This window comes from Tribolium castaneum, chromosome 1, assembly GCF_031307605.1.
Source record: "Tribolium castaneum strain GA2 chromosome 1, icTriCast1.1, whole genome shotgun sequence".
Classification (NCBI taxonomy): domain Eukaryota; kingdom Metazoa; phylum Arthropoda; class Insecta; order Coleoptera; family Tenebrionidae; genus Tribolium; species Tribolium castaneum.
The window spans coordinates 31,354,876-31,374,372 of NC_087394.1; the positions used below are offsets into that span (position 1 = coordinate 31,354,876).

Genomic DNA, 19,497 nt, shown 5'->3' on the forward strand with positions numbered 1-19,497 from the left:
ATTTCCCGATCAAAATGTCACTGCCTACCCGGATATCAGCTGTGTTTCGCTAAAATTTGAAAAGTGTGGTTCGAAATTTATTTATAAAATAGTTTTACAATACGTTTCCAATGATTTTGCGCTAAAGTTTAAAAATGTTTTTGCGCTTCGCGGTGCTGTGTCTTGTTTTGTGTTTACAAAACGTGGCTAGTGAATGGAAAAAACCCACGGTTCTCATCGCTGTTTTGGCCCGAAACAAAGCTCATACGTTACCTTATTTTCTCACAACTTTGGAAAATCTCGATTATCCCAAAAATCGGATTTCTTTGTGGTAAGTGACTGTGTTTACATTACACCGGTTCAGGTGTTTCCCGGTTGTGTGATTGGTTGCTAAGGAATAGACCGCGAAATTTGAAGAGATTCTTTTAGGATAAGAAGCGACCACAATAGTGATAAAACGATTGAAATTTTGCGGAAATGGATCAATGCGGTCAAGGATGAATATCGTATGATTAGCACCGAATTTGTGGAAGAGAATGAAGGGTATCCTGACGAAAGTGGACCTGCTCATTGGACCCCGGAACGGTTTAACCATGTTATAGACTTGAGAGAGTCATCTTTGAATTTCGCCAGAAAAATCTGGGCTGATTATTATTGGGTGAATGTTTATTTTTGTTAATTTGTACAGTTTTGGGGCGTGGTTACACCGAAGCCACGCCCACCTGTTCTTCTCGTTTATAGTCCCCAATTTTGTTTGTAGACAATCGATTGCGACGTTTTTCTAACAAACCCTAAAACACTTGACATACTAATATCAAAGGGCTACACTGTAGTGGCCCCCATGCTGAAATCCGACGGATTGTATTCAAATTTCTGGTACGGAATGACCGACGATTACTATTACCAAAGAACAGAAGACTATAAGCCCGTAGTAAACCGCGAAAATATTGGTTGTTTTAACGTGCCAATGGTCCACTCTTGCGTCCTCGTTGATTTGAGGAGACAAGTCTCAGATTTTCTAACTTATGATCCGGATAAAGTGCCGAATTTTGATGGCCCTATTGATGATATTATCACGTTTGCTATCGGAGCAAACAGGAGCGGAATCTCATTAAATTTATGCAACGATGAACGGTTTGGATTTGTTATGTTGCCCTTGGAACAAGACGCTAACTTAGCGATTGATTTTGAACAACTGACGAATATTAAGTTGGAGGTTCTGACTGAAGAGAAACCTCTAAACGTTAGCAAATTGTTGGAGGCCTATACGTGGCTTCCTGAAAAAGATACTTTAGGGTTTGATAAAATTTTTATGATCAATTTGCTGCGACGACCGGAAAGGAGGCAACGGATGAGGTTCTGCTTTGACGAGCTGGGACTTCAAGTCACAATCGTCGACGCGGTGGATGGAAGGTAAGATTTTTATAATTACGTGCTTATCATTTCATAATTATAAATCAAATAATTGAAAAAAAATCAAACTAAATTATTGTGATAAATCACTAAATTGGTGAATTAACATCAGCGATTATAAAACAGATGAATGCGGCCGACAGTATGTGTTAGTGTTGATAAATTGTCCGTCATAAACACAGTTTGGGTTAAGTGAAAAAAAAACGCATCAGTATGGAGAAGGTCCAGTCAGTAATAAAACTTTTAACACAGGTTTGTTGAGTTAGCACCAAATTGGCGATTAGAGCAAAGCAGCGAAATAGGATTATTACGTCTCTCTGACAAAAACGATTTTCGCGTAATTGAAATATCTATGATGAAATTTAATGATCAGTTAATAACTTTATTATTTACCAATATGTTACGTTGGGCTTCGGTCTTTGATAAAGTTTCAAGTTTCGAATTAATTTGATAATGTTAATTTTGTGTTAAATTAAATGACACTTTGTGGCTTTGTAACTCATTACTAACTAATTTCCAGCCAAAAACTATTAAATAATAAGAGTAAAGAATAAATGGAGAAGCTGTGTTGGTTTTTTTAAGATGCATAATACGTAATTTTTTGATTATGTAACTTGCTCATTAAATTTGTTACCTTTTTTCTAGTTTTTAATTGAATTAACGACTTCATCTGATTTTTTACGAAAAGTCTTTGTAAACGGAATATCATTATTAGCTGTTTCCAATATAATTTTGTATTCAGTTACTAATTATTTCGCACATGTCAAAGACAGCTTCAATTTCGATCGTTTATTAATTATCTAATATAACCAAGGAGAATAAATTATTAGCCATTAACGCACTAGTACCACAATAAGTGATTAGAGACAATTATTATTATGATTTAATTAAAAATTACTTAAAAAGACAAACATATTCAAATGTAAACTAAAAAAACAATATTTATTTTTTGCTTTAACATTTTGTTGCGCGTTATTTCATGTGTAACAACCATCAAATGTGGTGATGTTAAGCAGTGATTTTTTCTTTATAAGTGTTACGCTTTGAAAGGGTTTTCCACTAAATGCTTTAGGATGAAACTTCTATCGGAAACAACAGCCTGAAGCCTGATCGATTTTAATATCTAAAGATGACCTTAATGCTCACAATAGCTTATAAAAATGGCATCGCCTATAATAGATATTTCACCAAATTCCCATCTGTAATAACATATGAGCCTATATTACCGTAACCGTTAATACCATCAACACCTGACTTTGATGTGGGTTTCCTGAGAGGCTTACTTCAGAGTCGGGACATTTTGTGGTTCGGTAATACACTATTTTAGTCTGCAAATGACATAATTTCTTCGTAACAAAGTACTCGCATAATATCTATTTCAACATTGATTTAACTATGTTGTTTTTACTTCAAAGTTGATTCAAAGCCGAGAAAGTTTATTTAATAAGAAAATCATAACAAATGCTAACGCTAGTGAAATGTTTGAAGTTATTACTGCGTACTTTGTTCAAGCGACAAAGTAAGGTAGACGGATGTGATGTAATGAGCTTTACGCCAATGTCAAACCGTGGTAAAAGTTTGTATATTAGTTCGTAATAAGTAACTACGGTATTGGTATTTGCTGTTTATTTAATATGCTGTTACACAACTTGCAGTCGAAGGTGTTATTTGATATTAAGATTCTCTTTGAAGTTTTATTTTTGTACTAAAGCAAATGAAAATTTGTAAGGTAAGCGAGGATGTGTGAAAAATAATCATGATAAAAATGGTGGATGCGCCGGGATATTCATACTTGAAAGCGATATTTTTGTTTGGAATAAAGAAATTTTCAAAAAAGTGGGCGAAACCATCCGAAACACCACAAAATGTAAGTTTTATTGGATTTTTTGTCCGTATCGTAAACTTTGAGGTGAAACTGATTTTCTCAATTTCTTGCAATAACACATGTTTTTTTAGCGTATTTTAGTTTTTAGTCGTTTATTATTTATTTTTTTTTAAATTTTATTAAACACTTGAGATGATAGAGGCTGCAAATTGGATTTTAATGTTCTTAAAACTTTCACTCCATTACATTCAGAGATAATTATCTTCTTACTTTGAGCATTCAGTGAATTATTAAGTGAATTTGTTGTCTAAATGTAGGGATTAATGGATTTAGATTTCTCGTAATTTAACGAGTTATGATAAACATAAAACAAGCGGAAGACAGATATGAAAATAAAGACATTATACTTACATAGCCAGAGGTGAATAATTATTTTTTTTTGTATTCTGAGTGATGTTTTAAGATATAATCAAAATATAATCTTAGTTGTTGATTGAAAAAGTGTTATAACTTAATATGGTTAAAGAAAAGTTGTTATGAGAAGTGTGGTCTTTATTTACTCCAGGGTTTAGTATCCGGTGTTTTTCTGTGAAATAAACTCGACGACAAACTTTTGACGTTTTTGTTGACTACTAACACGTCCCAATATTAAAAAAAGTTTATTTAAATAGAACAAATAACAGAAAATACATTTATTTTGTCCATTTACATAATCAGATGTAATTACAGTCATAATAAGAGTTAATTAGGAGACATTTATGCGTGGAATAAACAGTGTTACGATAATCAGTAGTGTCATATAATTACTGCCAAATGTAGGTCGGTTGTTGTAATTCACCTACCCATCTTTTAAACATGATATTTTAAGCTCAAGCTTCACTGTACATATTTACAATAATAGTTTATGTTGATTATTACACTTTTGATTGCAACAACATGGTAGGTAAAATACGCGAAATATGAAAAATAAAGTTGAGCAAAACATTCTTTTCTCACTGTTGGAGTCCTCAAACGCAGTGGAGGTAACGCGTTGAAAAACGAGTGCCGTCATTGTCATCTGATCGACAAGCAATTAATCTTCGCAAGCTCACCTCGTTACCTCAATGTATATTTTGTAATTAAAGTGTATGATTTTACAAAAGTGTGTTGACCAATTCGGTCCGTCCGATGCTAACGTGGCTTGTGTGTCCACCGTTATTTATTGAGGCCGTCGTTAATCGTGTGCGTAATGAACAGTTGTATGCATTTGGCGATCGGCGAGAAGCGAGGGTGTAATTGTTGCTGTCAGGCCTAGATGGGCAAAAAACCTTCAACAGGGTCGCCTGCATGTGCTTGGTTCCTTCCTGAAATCGAAAAGATATTTATAAATATTTTATCAATGGAGCAGGCGGAAATGATGCGCCTGGTTTAATCAGTCGACTGTAAGTTTAGTAACGGAACTGCACCAAAAGAGATTTGAGTAGTAAACCGGAAATAATCGACGGGAGTTGGAAAGTTCCAAGAAGAAGCAATTTGTTCTAGATTTTTTACGTTATATTGAAAAAATTAGGATGTGCAGAGAAAAACGAAAATTAACTTCTAGGACTACGCGCGACTTTCAAGCACTACATTAATATTCTCCTAAAACGACGTACGAATTTCTTTTATGTTGAGTTGATCCGGGCTTACAGGTTAGAGAGACGTGCGTTTTATAGGGGTCTTGCTTTTTAACAACCGTAAAAGAGTAAATTGATGTATTCGTTTCACCAAATCTGCTGGAGGCGTAATAAACTAGGGTCTGGTCATGCCTGCAGGAGTTGCAACAAATTTTAATTTGGCTTCAAATGTGGGTTCGTTATAATTGAATTTACCGGTGCTTCGACAGCAATTAAATTTTTTGATACTCAGTCAAGAAATCGAATCGATACGAAAGCAGGAAATACGGTTCAATCATTAGAATACTCCGAAACAAATAAGCGACATTGATGTTTAAGGGAATATAGAATTTCAACAGGATTATGAAAAAATCCAAGCATTTGATGATAATAATTTAATTCAAAACCCTTTGATCTTTTTTTGCTCGTTTTTATCAATGGAACCGTAACTCATTAGGATTTCCGAGAAAGTCATCACTGGATTTGTGTTACGAAATCTACACTTTTGTTATATTTACAGTGCTAAAAATAAGTGTGCTTGAGGTGCAAGGGGCAAATATTTAATTTTTTATGTTGATATTACAACAAACTCTGTTAATACTCTTTTCGATCACCGTTGAGTGTTTTTTAAATCATTTGGCGGATGGATAACTTGAACACTTACTAGCTTATTGGAGACAACTCTCCAAATCCGAGTATCGATACGTATTGGAGAAAGTGAGGGAAAAACACTGTTCTCTTTAGTTTGACAAATAGCTATCCATAAAACATTCCCTAATGTTTCACAAATGTTAACAAAAGGATTGCTTTTCGAATGACGTTTTCAGTTTTAAAATGATTCTTCCTCACATTTTTTTGATAAGCTAGGAAATTTTATTGATTGCATTAAATTGAATGGAACACTCTCTAGTCATAATATTTCCCTTACTTGAAAATCCCAAATTAATTATTTTCACCAGCTTTTAACTCCAGTACTTAGTGCAACGATAAAGTACTATTATTTGTATTCAAGTCGCGAACTTTGCCATTTGTCAAATTGGCTTTTTTCCAAGGTAAAAGTGGGCAAAAGCAGCTTGTTTAAACTTCACTCTTCACACATCTTATTTATTTTACTGCTTGCTCTCATACATTTTAACATTGATACAATTGAGTTTTGTAGTTTCGTTTTGTTGTTTTTGTTTTCGGAAAGCGAAGAACTACAAATAACATTGATTAGGTACACGAATTTCACGGGAATCGCGTGTTCTAACTCCTAAATCCGACTAATCCATCTTCTGTGTAACTAATTTGATGAATCGTTAAATAACAACTAGGCAATTAGGAGAGATGATTTGAATTAGAATTTTCGAATAGTGTGGGACGAGACACAAAGTCGAGGCTCAGTTGCATACTAGCCTGCAGTGTTATTTTTTAATGCAGTGATGCTGTCGCAAAATTAACCAACGCATAATTACGTGGGTCTCTAGACTAGTCACAACACAAATTCCCAATCAACGCGGAATAATAAATAATTCGTTTAATATTCAATTAATGAAGTTGTTAATTTTTATATTTTGGGCATAATAGCCCACATAATGAAACCAAAAATAGTCAGTGCTAATATGTATTAGCATCACTATAGTACCTACCATTGTGTTCTTTGATGGCCTGTATTATTTTAATATCATTTTTTCTACATCTACTTATATCGCTTGGAATTGGTTGAAATAACGTAACTAAATTTGGAGCTTAATAATAAATAAATCACTCAAAATTAACTGATATCAGGCAAATACTTAGCTAATAAAAATACAAGCTATCCTAACGATCCGAAAAAGCTTCATAACGTATTATTAGAGATATTGACGTTTTCTTTTTTTTTATCATAGCTGCGTTTTGCTACATATTTTTTAAATATTGCGGTTATCGAGGGGTGTTCCAATATTTAAAAATTATTAAAGTAAAGTTTTTTTAAATGGAACACACTAAATTTTATTCCGATTTTGGACGTAGATTTTAATGCTGATGATTTTGAACTAAACTTGTTTTGGTCGATTTTGCTTGGTTTTTGATTTTTCAGTTTGTTTTTTTTTTGACGAAAACACGAATCTGAGAATTATAGAAAAGTAGGAATTTCACCACTTAAAAGGGAAAAGTTCAAACTTAAATCTGTACCAGTTATTTGGCGCATTGTAGTTAGGATCTTTGAAAAATTAAGAAAATTATTAAAAGATGAATAACTTGAAAAAGTTAAATGGAACATCTTATCTTTTATTTTTGCTTGTCAAAGATTATTAAATCGTCTATCTAAAAACATTATTTTTTTTACTTATTGACTCGTTTTGAGGAAATTTCTTAAAATAACAATCTAAATCGCCCGTAATTGTCTGAAAAAAGGTGCTTTATCAGCTTGTGTAACTAAAAATTTGTTTCGTGGACCACAAGGATGATTTAAAGTTACCTGAATCTCCTTCATTCTGATGCTGTATATGATGGGATTGGCGAGCATTTTGAGCACAATGAGCATGTTTTCGAGCAGTCTCATGGACATGACTTCGATGAGATAGTTTTCGTTCAAGCTCCTGAGCTGTGCGCCATGTATGTAGCAGTCTTCTTTGCACATTAGCACAAAAATGAGAAGTGCAGGCATCCAGCCAATCACACACGATCCGAGGATGAGCAACGTTGTGTATATTGCTCGGATGTTGCCTTCCAATTGTTTTTGCTCTTTGTTTGCTTTGTTCGGGCAATGTTTGACGGAGCGTCCTGACCATTTGGTGCTCCCGACCCTTGATAAGTTTTTCCATATGTTTTGCTGCTTTTTCACGATGATTAAAATGTGCGTGTAGCAAATCGCCATGAGGAATATGGAGACGATGAAATAGGCGGAATAACTCATTCTGAATCTGAACGTGTCAACAAATGTCGTCTGGTTTTCCATATCTATTTCCGTTTCGTTGCTGAAGATATCTCTCCAGTAGGCGCCTTCGGCCTGAGACGTGAATAGGAAAATGACGAAAGCTGTTGGGAACAGCCAGAGTAATATTGTTACTGCTGTAACTTTGCGTCTTGTTACGATCGAGTTGTAGTGCAGGGGTTTTAAAATTCCGATGTAGTGGTTCAAGCTGAGGGCCAGTAAATGAGTTACCGTGACGAGAATTCCGCTCAGTTTCATCATTTCCATAATTATTTCCAGCCATCATAGATTTATACCGATAGAAGGGAGGTACGTGTTTATGAATAGAGTCACGGCGAATATTGACGAACTTAAAGCGTCCGCAGCTGCCAAACTTATGCTCATTTTCAAAATTGGGGGCATCGGACGTCTGATCCAATGCACGCTCATGAAAACAACCACGTTCACAATCATCGCTATCCCAGCTGTTAGCACCAAAATCCCGATGAAAACATTCACGATTACTTGCAGTTCCATTTCGTACTCGGAATTGGTGCAGTTGTGGGAAGCGTTTTCGTAAAGTGTGAAGTTATCCATCTGGAACGGGAAAATTTTTAATTTGGTTTAATAATTAAACTTGCTCAGAAATTTAAATCAAGCAAAAACTTTTATTTATTGATTTAGCCAGGGGAAAATAACGCTCGCCACATTTTTATTGTCACAGCATGAGTTTGATAATATTTCGTTCCAGGGCGCTGAATGCGAGTATTTTGCAGCAGATATCTCCTTTGCCCGAATATGCGGACCCTTATCACAAAAGGTGAGCCTTTTAATAAAATGACAAACTAAAATTGCTTTCCGTAAGCCTCTTATCATTTTATGCTTGAAGTATGATTCGCAAATGGGTTGTCAGATTGACGTAATTTTATCTGGCGTGATTATAAACAATTTCTTCGATTTACAGACCGATGACACTCGGAGAAATTGGGTGCTTTTTAAGTCATTATAACATCTGGAAGGATGTGAGTGGTCGGGAAATGCCGATGAAAATTATTTTAATTACTTTTTGTTTTAGATTGTTCGGAACGGATATGAGACCACTCTTGTTTTAGAGGATGATATTAGATTTGAATCCTTTTTCCGAACTAAAGTGTTGAATGTGATGGACGAGGTAAAGCGTGTTTCCGGCTGGGATTTGGTGTAAGTAAAATTGCACTTTATTGTGCTTAACGGGATAATTAATAAAACTGGATTAAACTGTGACGAAATTGATTGCCTGGTACATCTTATCCGGTAAATTTCATTTGAATAGTTAATTTCAAAAACAGCGGGTTGTTGATAGATGTCGCGAAAGACGGGTAAGCAACGGTGAAATATTGAATTAACGCGAAAGTAACTTCGTTTCCACTCATTTGCTTATGGTGTTGATTCAGTATTTACTGGAAACTATTCAAGTTTGTTGAAATTGTTACTTGCGGACAAATTGTAACACAAAGCATAGATTGTGCGAGGTTTTTTTCTTGAAGACTTTAGAAAAATAAACTTGATTTCTGAGTTGTTATCCAACTTTTTAGAGTGCGAAAATCACACTTCTAATAAGTTTTATTGGAGAAAGTTCACCTCTCCCGAAGGCTGGCATTTTTTTTTTTTGGAAAAAGTTTTTTAAAATTATCTATTTTTACAGTCTATATATTTCTCAATATATTTTTCTGCCATAAAAGGTAATAATAATGAGAACTGTTTACAAAAATAAAATCTTTAAATTTAAAAATTAATAAAAAATAGACTTGACATTTCTAATACAAAAAACTTACGCTGTAGTCTCGATGATTTTATAAACAATATTTGGTTGAACAGATTTTCCGATATTTTATCCACCAGTTTGAAAAAAGTAGAGTTTCGTTTTGTATTACCTTTTAATTTGCATGTCAGAACGCTTAAAATATTCTTAAAAAAAGAACATAAAGCCAAAAAATTATCGCACGTGGCGAGTACGAGTTTACTGTTTAATTGTTACTAAAGTATCCGCTAATTACATATTATCATTTCCTTGTTTTACTGCTTTCAGTTTTAATAAAAGTAAAAATGTAAATAGAGAGTCGAAATGATAACTTTTAACCCTAGGGCTTTTTACAATCATCCAGAATTAATAATTAATTTCCTGTGTTGTTTATATTCAGTTTCAAAATTTCTACCCTTTTCATGTTTATTAGAAATGCAATGTTTTTACGAGATTATTTATTGGGTTGTGCTTTGCTCGCACTTTTTTTGGTCCATTGATTTTAATTGTAATGAATTCTGTTTCACTCTCTTTTAAATCTACATTTACTGGACCTTCGGGGTGTATTTTCACCATAAAAGAGCGTATATTTGAAATTATTATTACGTGTTTTGCCTTGAGAACATACTAATCCGAATAATGTTACTGCTTTGTTTTTTTTGCAACTGTGGTTTGTCTTATAAACACAACAGTGCTTGCGCTTTATAGTAAAAATAGCGTCGAGGTTTGAAATAGAATATAATCTAATTTTTCAGTTTTTGTGAGTAGCTTTAATTTTAAATTTCGCTAATTTTTGAATTGTTTGAATTTGCAAATTGGTATTTACGCTCGTTTTAACGTTACAAAGAGTGGTTAGTAGTTTTTGGCCGAAATGATGCGTTAATCTGATTAGCTTTGCAGTATCGTGTAATCGTGTATAAATGAATAACTGTAATTTGGAGTTGCATAGTTGGCAAAATGTGATGTTACTCGTAAAATAACGATTTTTTTCAGTGTAATTTCTTATGTGACATTTTAGGTATTTAGGCCGTAAAAGGTTGCAGGAAGACGATGAACCGTGGGTGGAGGGGTCAAGTTTGTTAGTCGAGGCGGGTTATTCCTACTGGACTTTAGGATATGTCCTTAGCCTGAACGGAGCCAAAAAACTTTTAAACGCTGATCCTCTCTCCAGACTTGTGCCAGTTGACGAGTATTTACCGATATTATTTGATAAGCATCCACAGACGAGTTGGAAGGGTTATTTCCCCAAGAGAAATTTGGTTGCATTATCGGCCGCTCCCTTACTGGTCTATCCCACGCACTATACGGGAGAACAGGGCTATATTAGCGACACGGAGGACTCTGTTATTATCAAGGAAAATGGACCACGAGCTCGCGACGATCTTTGATGCAGATTTATTTACGTGAATGTTCCTACTAACTTGACCTCACATTTTTCATTAGGTGGCGACAGTGCAATTTCTTATTTATGTGCCATTTGTTAATGCCATTTATTATTACGATAAGCTGCAAGTTGCTTATAAAAGTGCCTTATAACAATATTTTATGTCAAAGAATTTTATAACACAATAAAATAATAATACCAAGCGAGTGTTTCAATCAATTGCCCTAAGTATAGATTTTGTGATGGATCGGACGCGTAATAAAATACGACACAGCCTTAATATGAACTTAACTGAATCAGTGACGAACTGAAAATTTGGATTTATTTCTCTTGAGTGAAAGGCAAACATTTGCCCGTTCGTAATTTAACAAATTTAATTCATTAATGCGGCCCGTAAATAAATATAATTTACGTTCAAGTAAACCTGCAGAGAAATAAAACTTTGGCGGTTTTTGTTTTGTCTGATAGTCTTGCTAATTAATTTATTTTTCAGCCGAATTTCAGTGCTACCGAGAATTAATTTAAAAAATTTCAAAGTTCTCTGTAGCAAAGAAACGACTTTATCCTAATTTTATTCGGTTTATTTTTGCAAAAACCAGCATTTAATGTATACTATTTATTTTCATTTGCCGTATCGCGTCATTGTTTAGGATTTTAATAAAAACGAATAATCTGCTATGGTTCGTTCAAGCAACAAAAATAAAATTTTCCAAAACTGCATTCTGGTCGCTTATCATTCTTATCAGTGACTGCCATATTTCACGGTTTGTATAGGCGTGAAAGCGTTTTCGCAGGACAGTTTTTCATTGATTTTAAGCGAACATTTGAGCGTAAAAGTAAAGTTTTTTAATCAATCAATTATTTCTATGATATTTATTTAATAATACCTTCAGAGTCGGTTTACAGAAAGCGAAATTAAAATTTAATTCAAAATTAAATTAATTCGAATGCATTGACAAAGGTCAATTTAAACGCGAATTAAATTAATTGCTATTAAAACATTCTGTAAACCGACTATATATGACAAACTATAGCATTTTATAAAAAAAAACAAGGCAACAAATTAAATAAATCCTTGTTTCCGATATTCGTGTGGGTGCAACTTTGAGAAAGTACACCTGACAATGCAATTTATGTCATTTGTTGTGGAAGTTCTATTTTTATGTTTGTAGGTATTTTTATATTAACGATTGCGTTTATTTGATTTTATTTACGAGATTATTAATTTTGTTTGCTGTAAATACCTGTAGTGATATTTTTTCTAGAAAAATAGCGATTACAAAGCATTATCAGTCGTTTCCTTCATAATAGTTCATGTTTTAGTTATTTGTAGATTCTCTATCAATAATCGTATTCGGAGGTTTTTTCTAAGAAATATATTTATAACGTTAAATGTTTACAGATTGCTATAGATCGATCTTAAAACACATTATTTATTTAACTGCTTTTTTATTTTAAGTTTTTAACTTATTAATTGTACTTAAAACAGAGTAGATCATATAATTTTGAATTTTAGCTGACTGTTGCATGATTGATACTACGAATCTTCTGAGACTGGAAATGCATCACCATTATGTCATTTCACAGTTGACGAATTTTAAAAATTGCGATCTCCTGTGCATATTCCTTAAGAATTCCTACATTTGAATGATTAACTTTTATCTCTGTTCAGAGTTGTTGCAAATAGGGAAATACTTCTACTTTGAAAAGTACAAGAATGCAAAAGCTGCGCGTGTAATTTAAATGTGGGTAAAGTTACCCAATTCCTGTTTGAAGTTTAGTGCCACGGCATCTCCTGTGCCTCAGGCGTGTTATGGATTAGTAGCTAATAAACCACAAACTCGTGAATGCATAATTTTTCTTCTAACGAGAGCAACGAATTTTCTAAAACAATTCTTACAATAGTTAACGCCTCGTTACCGTCTTTGTGGCTAAAAGCCGCAAATAAGGACGCAATCAAGGAAACTGTTACAACTTTTTTAAAATAAAGTAGTTGAAGCACAGAATTTTAATGCCTGATAAATGTGGTGCATTTTCTGAATAAGTTTCATGAACATTAGATTTATTTACTCGTAGGTGCTTTTAAATTAAATCAAGTGAATGCACACAGCTTTTAAGTGTGGTTTTACGTCTTGCACTTATAGCGACCTATTTTAGGAACATAATTAAGTAATTAGAAACCCATAGATGGATTTTCAAATTTACTGTGTAGTAAAGTGCACTAGGGTCGAGAGAGGAAACAAAACAATCAGATTTGTATTGTTACATTGACAAAAAACGCTCATGAATGTTGCCGTTCCAGATACATACATGAAGTAGTGTCGAGTAAATTCAATGGCAATAAAATGAAAATAGAATATCAGAACTTTTGTAGCAGTCTATTTTGTATGTGCACACCTATACTACATGCAATTTGACCGAAATTATCAAATTTGCGCAGTGGTCAGTAAACTTTCTACACAAATCTATTTATACAAATTTAAATGAAATTGTTGCCGATGGAATAAATCAGTTTATATTTATGAACGTTTTGTGTTTCATTAGCGAGAGTGATGAATACTTATTTGCATCAATGTGATTGTTGTATTGGCTATCTAATTTGTGAAAAAATTTTTTGTGTTGTTGGTAGCTTTGTACAAGCCGTTCCAGCCAAGACTTTCTCGGGCAATGAAGGAAGAAAAAGTATTTTTTCAGATTTTTTATGTTAGATATTTATTATTTAAAAGTAATCCAATAATTATTTTGCGCCAAATGCGGTTGGATTTTTAATTTTTAATTTGACGCACAAAACCGCTATGACATTTTAATACCATTATTATTTTTACAAAAGTAATATTTTAATTAAAAACTCAGTTGATTACCCATTGATTACACTGTAGAATCTCTTTTCTATAAGTATTCGTAGATTGTAGATGCAGGAACGCGCCTAGTGTTTATAGAACTTTTCTTGTTTCTTGTTACACGTTACAGCAATGGAATACTTAGAAAGTCTAGAGTTATTAATATTCTCAACGAAATACATCGTAATAACATTATTCATGAAACTACTGCTTAATCAAAATGTGTTCTCAAGCTGTGAAAAATCTTTAATTTTTTAATACACACAATTTTTATCGACCATTAAAGGAACGCTAAGTCTGTACCAATTCTAATTCCTACATAACATTGATTTTTTTCCTTATTTATTTGCTTAATAAAAAAATAAGAATTCTGAGCTTCAAGTTGCTCCGACTACCAAATCGGATTTGGAATTTCTTGTCCTGAAAATCAAATCTTATGCTTGGTATAAAGTGACGATTTTTCTAATCCCAATTAGTAAACGTGTTTGTTTTGTTGAATTAAGAACCTACGACTATAAATTTAACATCAGTTTAATTTTATAAATGCTTAGGCTCAGCTAAACGAGTTAACAATAATGTCGACAGTTGGACGCTTAACTAAACAAATCCAATACTCGTATGTTTGGAAAAGTGTAACATCATTAAAGAAATTAAGAAAACATTACCCACGTGTTCAAACATTGAAAAAGTTTTCGGCATTCAGGTGCTTACACATTCAAATAACTTTTATTTACTGTATAAAACAAACATTTACTTAATTTTTTCAATTTTCTAATCACGAATTTTTGACGTATGGTTCAGTGATTACCGAAGTAAACCAGTTAGGACCTTTCCAAATCACACCGGACTGGAGAAAATAGGAAATAATAAAAGAGTGTGGGTTTAAATGGCATTCGATTTTTATTGGAGAATTCACGATTTCGGGTATCGTGAACCTCACGTCATCGCTTTTGTGTACTTTAGCAGAGAAAGGCTGCAATTTAGAATTTTCGATCGAGGTTTGGACGAAAAATGTATTAGATGTTTATTTCACAAACTTGCGTAAAACACAATTTTTATCTTAGACTTTATTACCAAAGATGCTTAAGTGAAACAACAAATATAATCTCTAAAGTGGAACAAGTCTTGTTGTGTTTTACAATTCTCTCGAGTTTGTACTGTAGATACCGCGCTTTATGAGCACACTTTGTAAAAAGGAATAATTTATAACCATTTTTAGGAATCTATTGCTTTGGGGCAACGGAACATATCGGAAGATTAAATTGTGTCGTTTAATCCCAAACGCACGGTGTTTGGAACAGCCTATTTAGATAACTACCACCTGTGGACATAAAACTGCACTTTAGTTTTTTTAAATAAACCCAAGGGGCGCAGAAGATTAATTAAAAATTTAATCTAATAGATAATAAAGTAAATTAAATATAGCCAGAAAGCTATTAAGAAAATTTAGAGTTTTAGCCCGGCGCATCCACCATTTTTGAATATGCGTAATTACCGTTTTGTAGCAATTACGCTGTGTTCCTGTCGTAATTTTTGAGCAGTTTAGCCTACAAGCACTACATTTTCAAGCTGCGTAAAAATAATTACGAAAAATTATATGAATTATTGTAGTTTTAAGTTTTTTATAAATTGGCTTAAACGGGGCAGAGTGTTTTTTTAAGTTGTAAAATTTATCAATGTTTTGAGTAGTTCGTTATTGATTAAATAATTCGCGTAATAAAATGCTTTTTGATATTTGAAGGATCACAACTTTTAATGAGATTTTCAGCTACTGAATGGTCCAAATCAGTTTTTTATTGTGTTATTTTGCAGCCTACTCAAAAGCACTGGGTCTCATCCTCGCTCGTCTGATTGCCTAATAAAAATTTAATGTAGGCATAAGTTGATGCAAGATGTCAGAATGAATGCGAAGTTGTTTTTTTACAGCCTCATCACAAAATAAAAGTCGTGCCTTAAAGTAGCATTAGCTTAAGTGTAAGAGAAAATAATCCTTTGGGAGATTTGCTACAAATTGGGTTCAAGCACAGGCAAAATTTTAAATTTACGTAAATACGTACAAATAATTTGAACTTGAGGGGTTGCAAATATCAAATAGCGAACATGATTCAAATCTCTTAAACGTGGGTATCGAAGGAAATGTCGAGGCTTCGTTTTTGAACGGTATTATTGCAACGGTTGTTTACGCATTTACGTTCAATTTGGACATATTATGTGCTAGTTGTAAACAATTCAATCAGCATTCACTTTACTATTTGCTTACGAGTTTAATTGTGATAAAATCAGGCACAGGGTTTTTGTAAATGAATTGTGCATTTAATTGTTTGTGAACTGCATAGAAAATGCTGTTGCTTCCATGGTAGCACCTTCTCTAATAATATATTTACGAGTATTATGCGAATAAGTTTTATTAGGTTTTCCTAGTACCTATTATTTCAGAATTCAATAAAATTAATTGAGATTATTATTAATTGCTGATAAATAAACGAATTAAGTGCTTTAAAATGTTGTTTATTTTTGCCACCAAATCATTATCTAAGTAATTTATTTAAAAACTATTTTTAGTAAGCAGTTATTTTAATCATTGAGCATATGTTACACAATAATGACAAGTGTGTCCTAGTATTTGTTTTGCTTTGTCAAGTGGTTAGCTAAATAAAAAATTCGTTTGAAATTGTAAACTACATATCAAATATCGAATTAATCTTAACAGAATTTCCATTCGATGGCCAGAAAGAAGATCAATATAACACATTCCAAAAGAAAATGTTTACTCTCCTGAACCGTAAGGCTAACAAATTTGGTCAAAAGTGGATCGTGTTTTATTCCCTCTCTTGTATCAGAATGCACTATTTGTGCTTCACAAGTTTATCCATATTTTGCGAACAATATGTTACCAGAAACAATGCTACATCGAGAGTAATGATCCGGTCTTTCGTGACAAGTCCATTGTCTCTCATTTTCGTTACTGTTTACTGAATTAATTTTGTGTATTCGAAGCTGTAACCTTTCACTTTTGCGTGTTAAATAATTTTTGAAGGAAATTTATTAGTCATATGACTTAAAATAAATGTATGTTAAGTTTGGAAAATGTGCGTTTTACGTGATTTGTCGGTTGATATAAACTGTTAGATTAAAACAATTCAGTTGAGTGTGCACTCTAGAAAGTGTAATCAAGCAGTAAAAGCACAGAATGAAATACACAAACGACAAATGCACGATTGATTGGAATAGGATTGCGAAATTTTTACTTACTATTACGCGTAGTTTAGATACGAGTAAACATGTTATTTACACTAAACTTTATACACACCTCTTGTTCTCATGAATGGTATTTTATTTTTATTCCTAAACACCAAAGTATGGACAAAAGAACTCCCCTGCTACATTTTCATAATTATGTAAATGATGCAATTAACGCAGAGTTAAAGTTGGATTCCACTTTTACAGGAAGATTAAAATTAATTTAAATGCGTTTTTTGTCAAAAAGAAAAATCAATGACATTATTAATTTATTTAAAATCGACTTAAAAAGCCAAACCGTCTTTTCCTATCTAAACATCAATTTAACTGCAAATTCCGATGTTCAATTTTTGACTCAATTTGTATGCTGTGTAATGTCTGGAGCTGTTGAAGTAGTTAAAATTTTTGTTTGTCTTTTTCGTATCAATTCTTCGGAACGAAGGCGCAAATATTTTGTTCTGTTCTGGAATCTTTACATAACTGAGCATTTGACGCAAATTCACTGAAAATACCAAACTTCAGTTCATTCATATTTTTATAATATATCGTCAGCAGACGTCCTCTTTAAAAATAGTGGCAGCAGCACGGTATGATGCATAATGTATATGATATAAATCAACTGATTTATGATTCAGTGTTTGCTGGAAGAATATAAATAAATATCCATTTATTGTGAATTGTCATTTTTAAAAGCAAGATTTGCAGCTGTTTTAATTTAAAATAATAACAAAATAATAAAAAGTCTGTTGCTTGTGTTGTAAGAATTTAATAACGTCTCTCTTGTACGTATATATCGTACATGCTGGAGGATATACCCATATAAAATATTCTCTAGTCCTGAGACAAAGTCATTTTAATTTAAAATACTTGATGTGCACGTAAATACTGAAAGAAACTTAATACTGGTGCAACTTTAGGTCTTTGTAGTTGGTACCAATAGGAGTCAGCGTAGTTATTTGCGAATATAAAGTGGCCAAAAATTACAATAAATAGGTTATTATTTTTATTTTAAATAAACAAATTATTTTATTTTTCTTGTCGAGAACAGGTTTTAGAGATGTTTTTTTGCTTAAGAAATTTTTGTGCTGGTTTGACTACGCATTTTGGATTTAATTTAAAATGAAAACAAGAAAAATGAATGTGTAAATATTTGATAAAGTTACGTGCCTATGAAAAATGTTTTACCTTTCCGCAGACCCCGCATTTGCATGAACCACTTAGAAACAATACAAAATTTACGGATTGTTACCTTATTTATACACAGATGATAACAGTGGTTTATTATCGCACCACATGGTGTTTGTATAAGAAGTATTACAAACTTTGCTGTTTGAACAGTGCGACAGACATGATGCAGTAGCAGTAATAAGTAATTTTAATTAAAAAAATTAATGAAAGATATACTCCTACCTACGTTAACAACCAATTATTGAAAAGCTTAACTAGTAGGCATAATTATTTCGAGGGCTGCTCAAGAAAAATTATGCGATAACAAATCAATAGTACTTGATTCGATATTCAATTAAAACAAAAACTGAAAATTCAACAATCTCATATCCATTTTATCAAAATTGTAATAACAAGAGTCATTGCTATAGGCATCTGGTGTTGATGGGTTTCACATTTAACACAGAATTTTTTTCATCTCAAAAAATAAATAATTTGTCATGAGCGTTTTTGAGTTGGTAGCGGAATCAAAGCATAAAATTTGCAATTTGCAAAGTGAGTTTTTGGCAACTGCAGTATGTGTTGTGTTGTTAAATGAGCATTTGCACAATTCACTACTTTAGCGTTAATTGTGTTGGCTTTTAGTATCGTAAAACCTTTTGTTCAAGAAATGCATTAAAACGAATCATTGTTTTGTATTTTCTGTGAGCCATATAATGAAAGGTGGATTATGTTCATATGCAAAATAGTATTCATAGCAAAACTATTAAACCTCCAAAACTTTTCAACGTTTAGCTAATTTCACGAAACTACCGTGCAAACATTTAGGATGGCTGGATAAGTGCAGTTTTACGAACTCAATTTAAAGTGAATATTTTTTAAACAAGATAGATACATATCTGGTAGATGTTTCGACGGAAACTTTGCACTTTAGTTGTATCCAAACCTGGTAATTACCATAATAAAGTAAAAATAAATATTTAGAGAAACTGATTTTTTATAAATTAATTAATTATTATAACAGAACGGGAGATGAAAACTTTCTTGACAAGCCAATTAAAAAATACTTGTGTAATTCTTACTGGGAATTTTTATTTTCTTGACATTAAAAATGTGATCTTCACGTAACAAAAACGGAATATGATATATGTTTTTTTAGTTTTTCTCAATCAGTAATTTTACACTTCAATGATTCAAAAGTTGGAGTAATTTTATTTAATCTCAAAGTTGCTCAAACTTTAGAGCGTGACGCACATATTAATGTCCTTCATTCGTACTATCTAATTACCAATAACCTTTTTATAAAAGTTTTCCTTCACAAAATTCAATTTGATTTATTATTCTCCCAATAAAAATTGAT

The 19,497-nt window shown here is 32.6% G+C and overlaps 2 protein-coding genes across 2 annotated transcripts; one reads left to right on the plus strand and one right to left on the minus strand.

Moving 5' to 3' along the window:
- Positions 1-2: 2 nt before the first annotated feature.
- LOC658855 (uncharacterized protein) lies at positions 3-11,092 on the plus strand. The gene is made up of 7 exons (XM_965207.4): positions 3-310; positions 409-637; positions 740-1,392; positions 8,478-8,546; positions 8,691-8,748; positions 8,802-8,926; positions 10,525-11,092. The coding sequence occupies exons 1-7, from the start codon at positions 135-137 to the stop codon at positions 10,892-10,894; spliced, it is 1,680 nt and encodes a 559-aa protein (XP_970300.1). The 5' UTR covers positions 3-134; the 3' UTR covers positions 10,895-11,092.
- On the minus strand, positions 3,862-18,199 carry LOC103312315 (probable G-protein coupled receptor 21). The gene is given in 3 exon segments (XM_064357237.1): positions 3,862-4,560; positions 7,292-8,323; positions 18,156-18,199. Coding segments are annotated over 2 exon segments (1,242 nt in total). The 5' UTR covers positions 18,156-18,199; the 3' UTR covers positions 3,862-4,350.
- Positions 18,200-19,497: the final 1,298 nt, after the last annotated feature.

Excerpts from the sequence above, each read along its gene's own strand:
- LOC658855 (XM_965207.4), top strand. The coding sequence starts at position 135 with ATGTTTTTGCGCTTCGCGGTGCTGTGTCTTGTTTTGTGTTTACAAAAC. Across the intron at positions 8,547-8,690 it reads GCGGACCCTTATCACAAAAG|ACCGATGACACTCGGAGAAA; the intron begins GTGAGCCTTTTA and ends TTCGATTTACAG. Across the intron at positions 8,927-10,524 it reads GTTTCCGGCTGGGATTTGGT|GTATTTAGGCCGTAAAAGGT; the intron begins GTAAGTAAAATT and ends GTGACATTTTAG.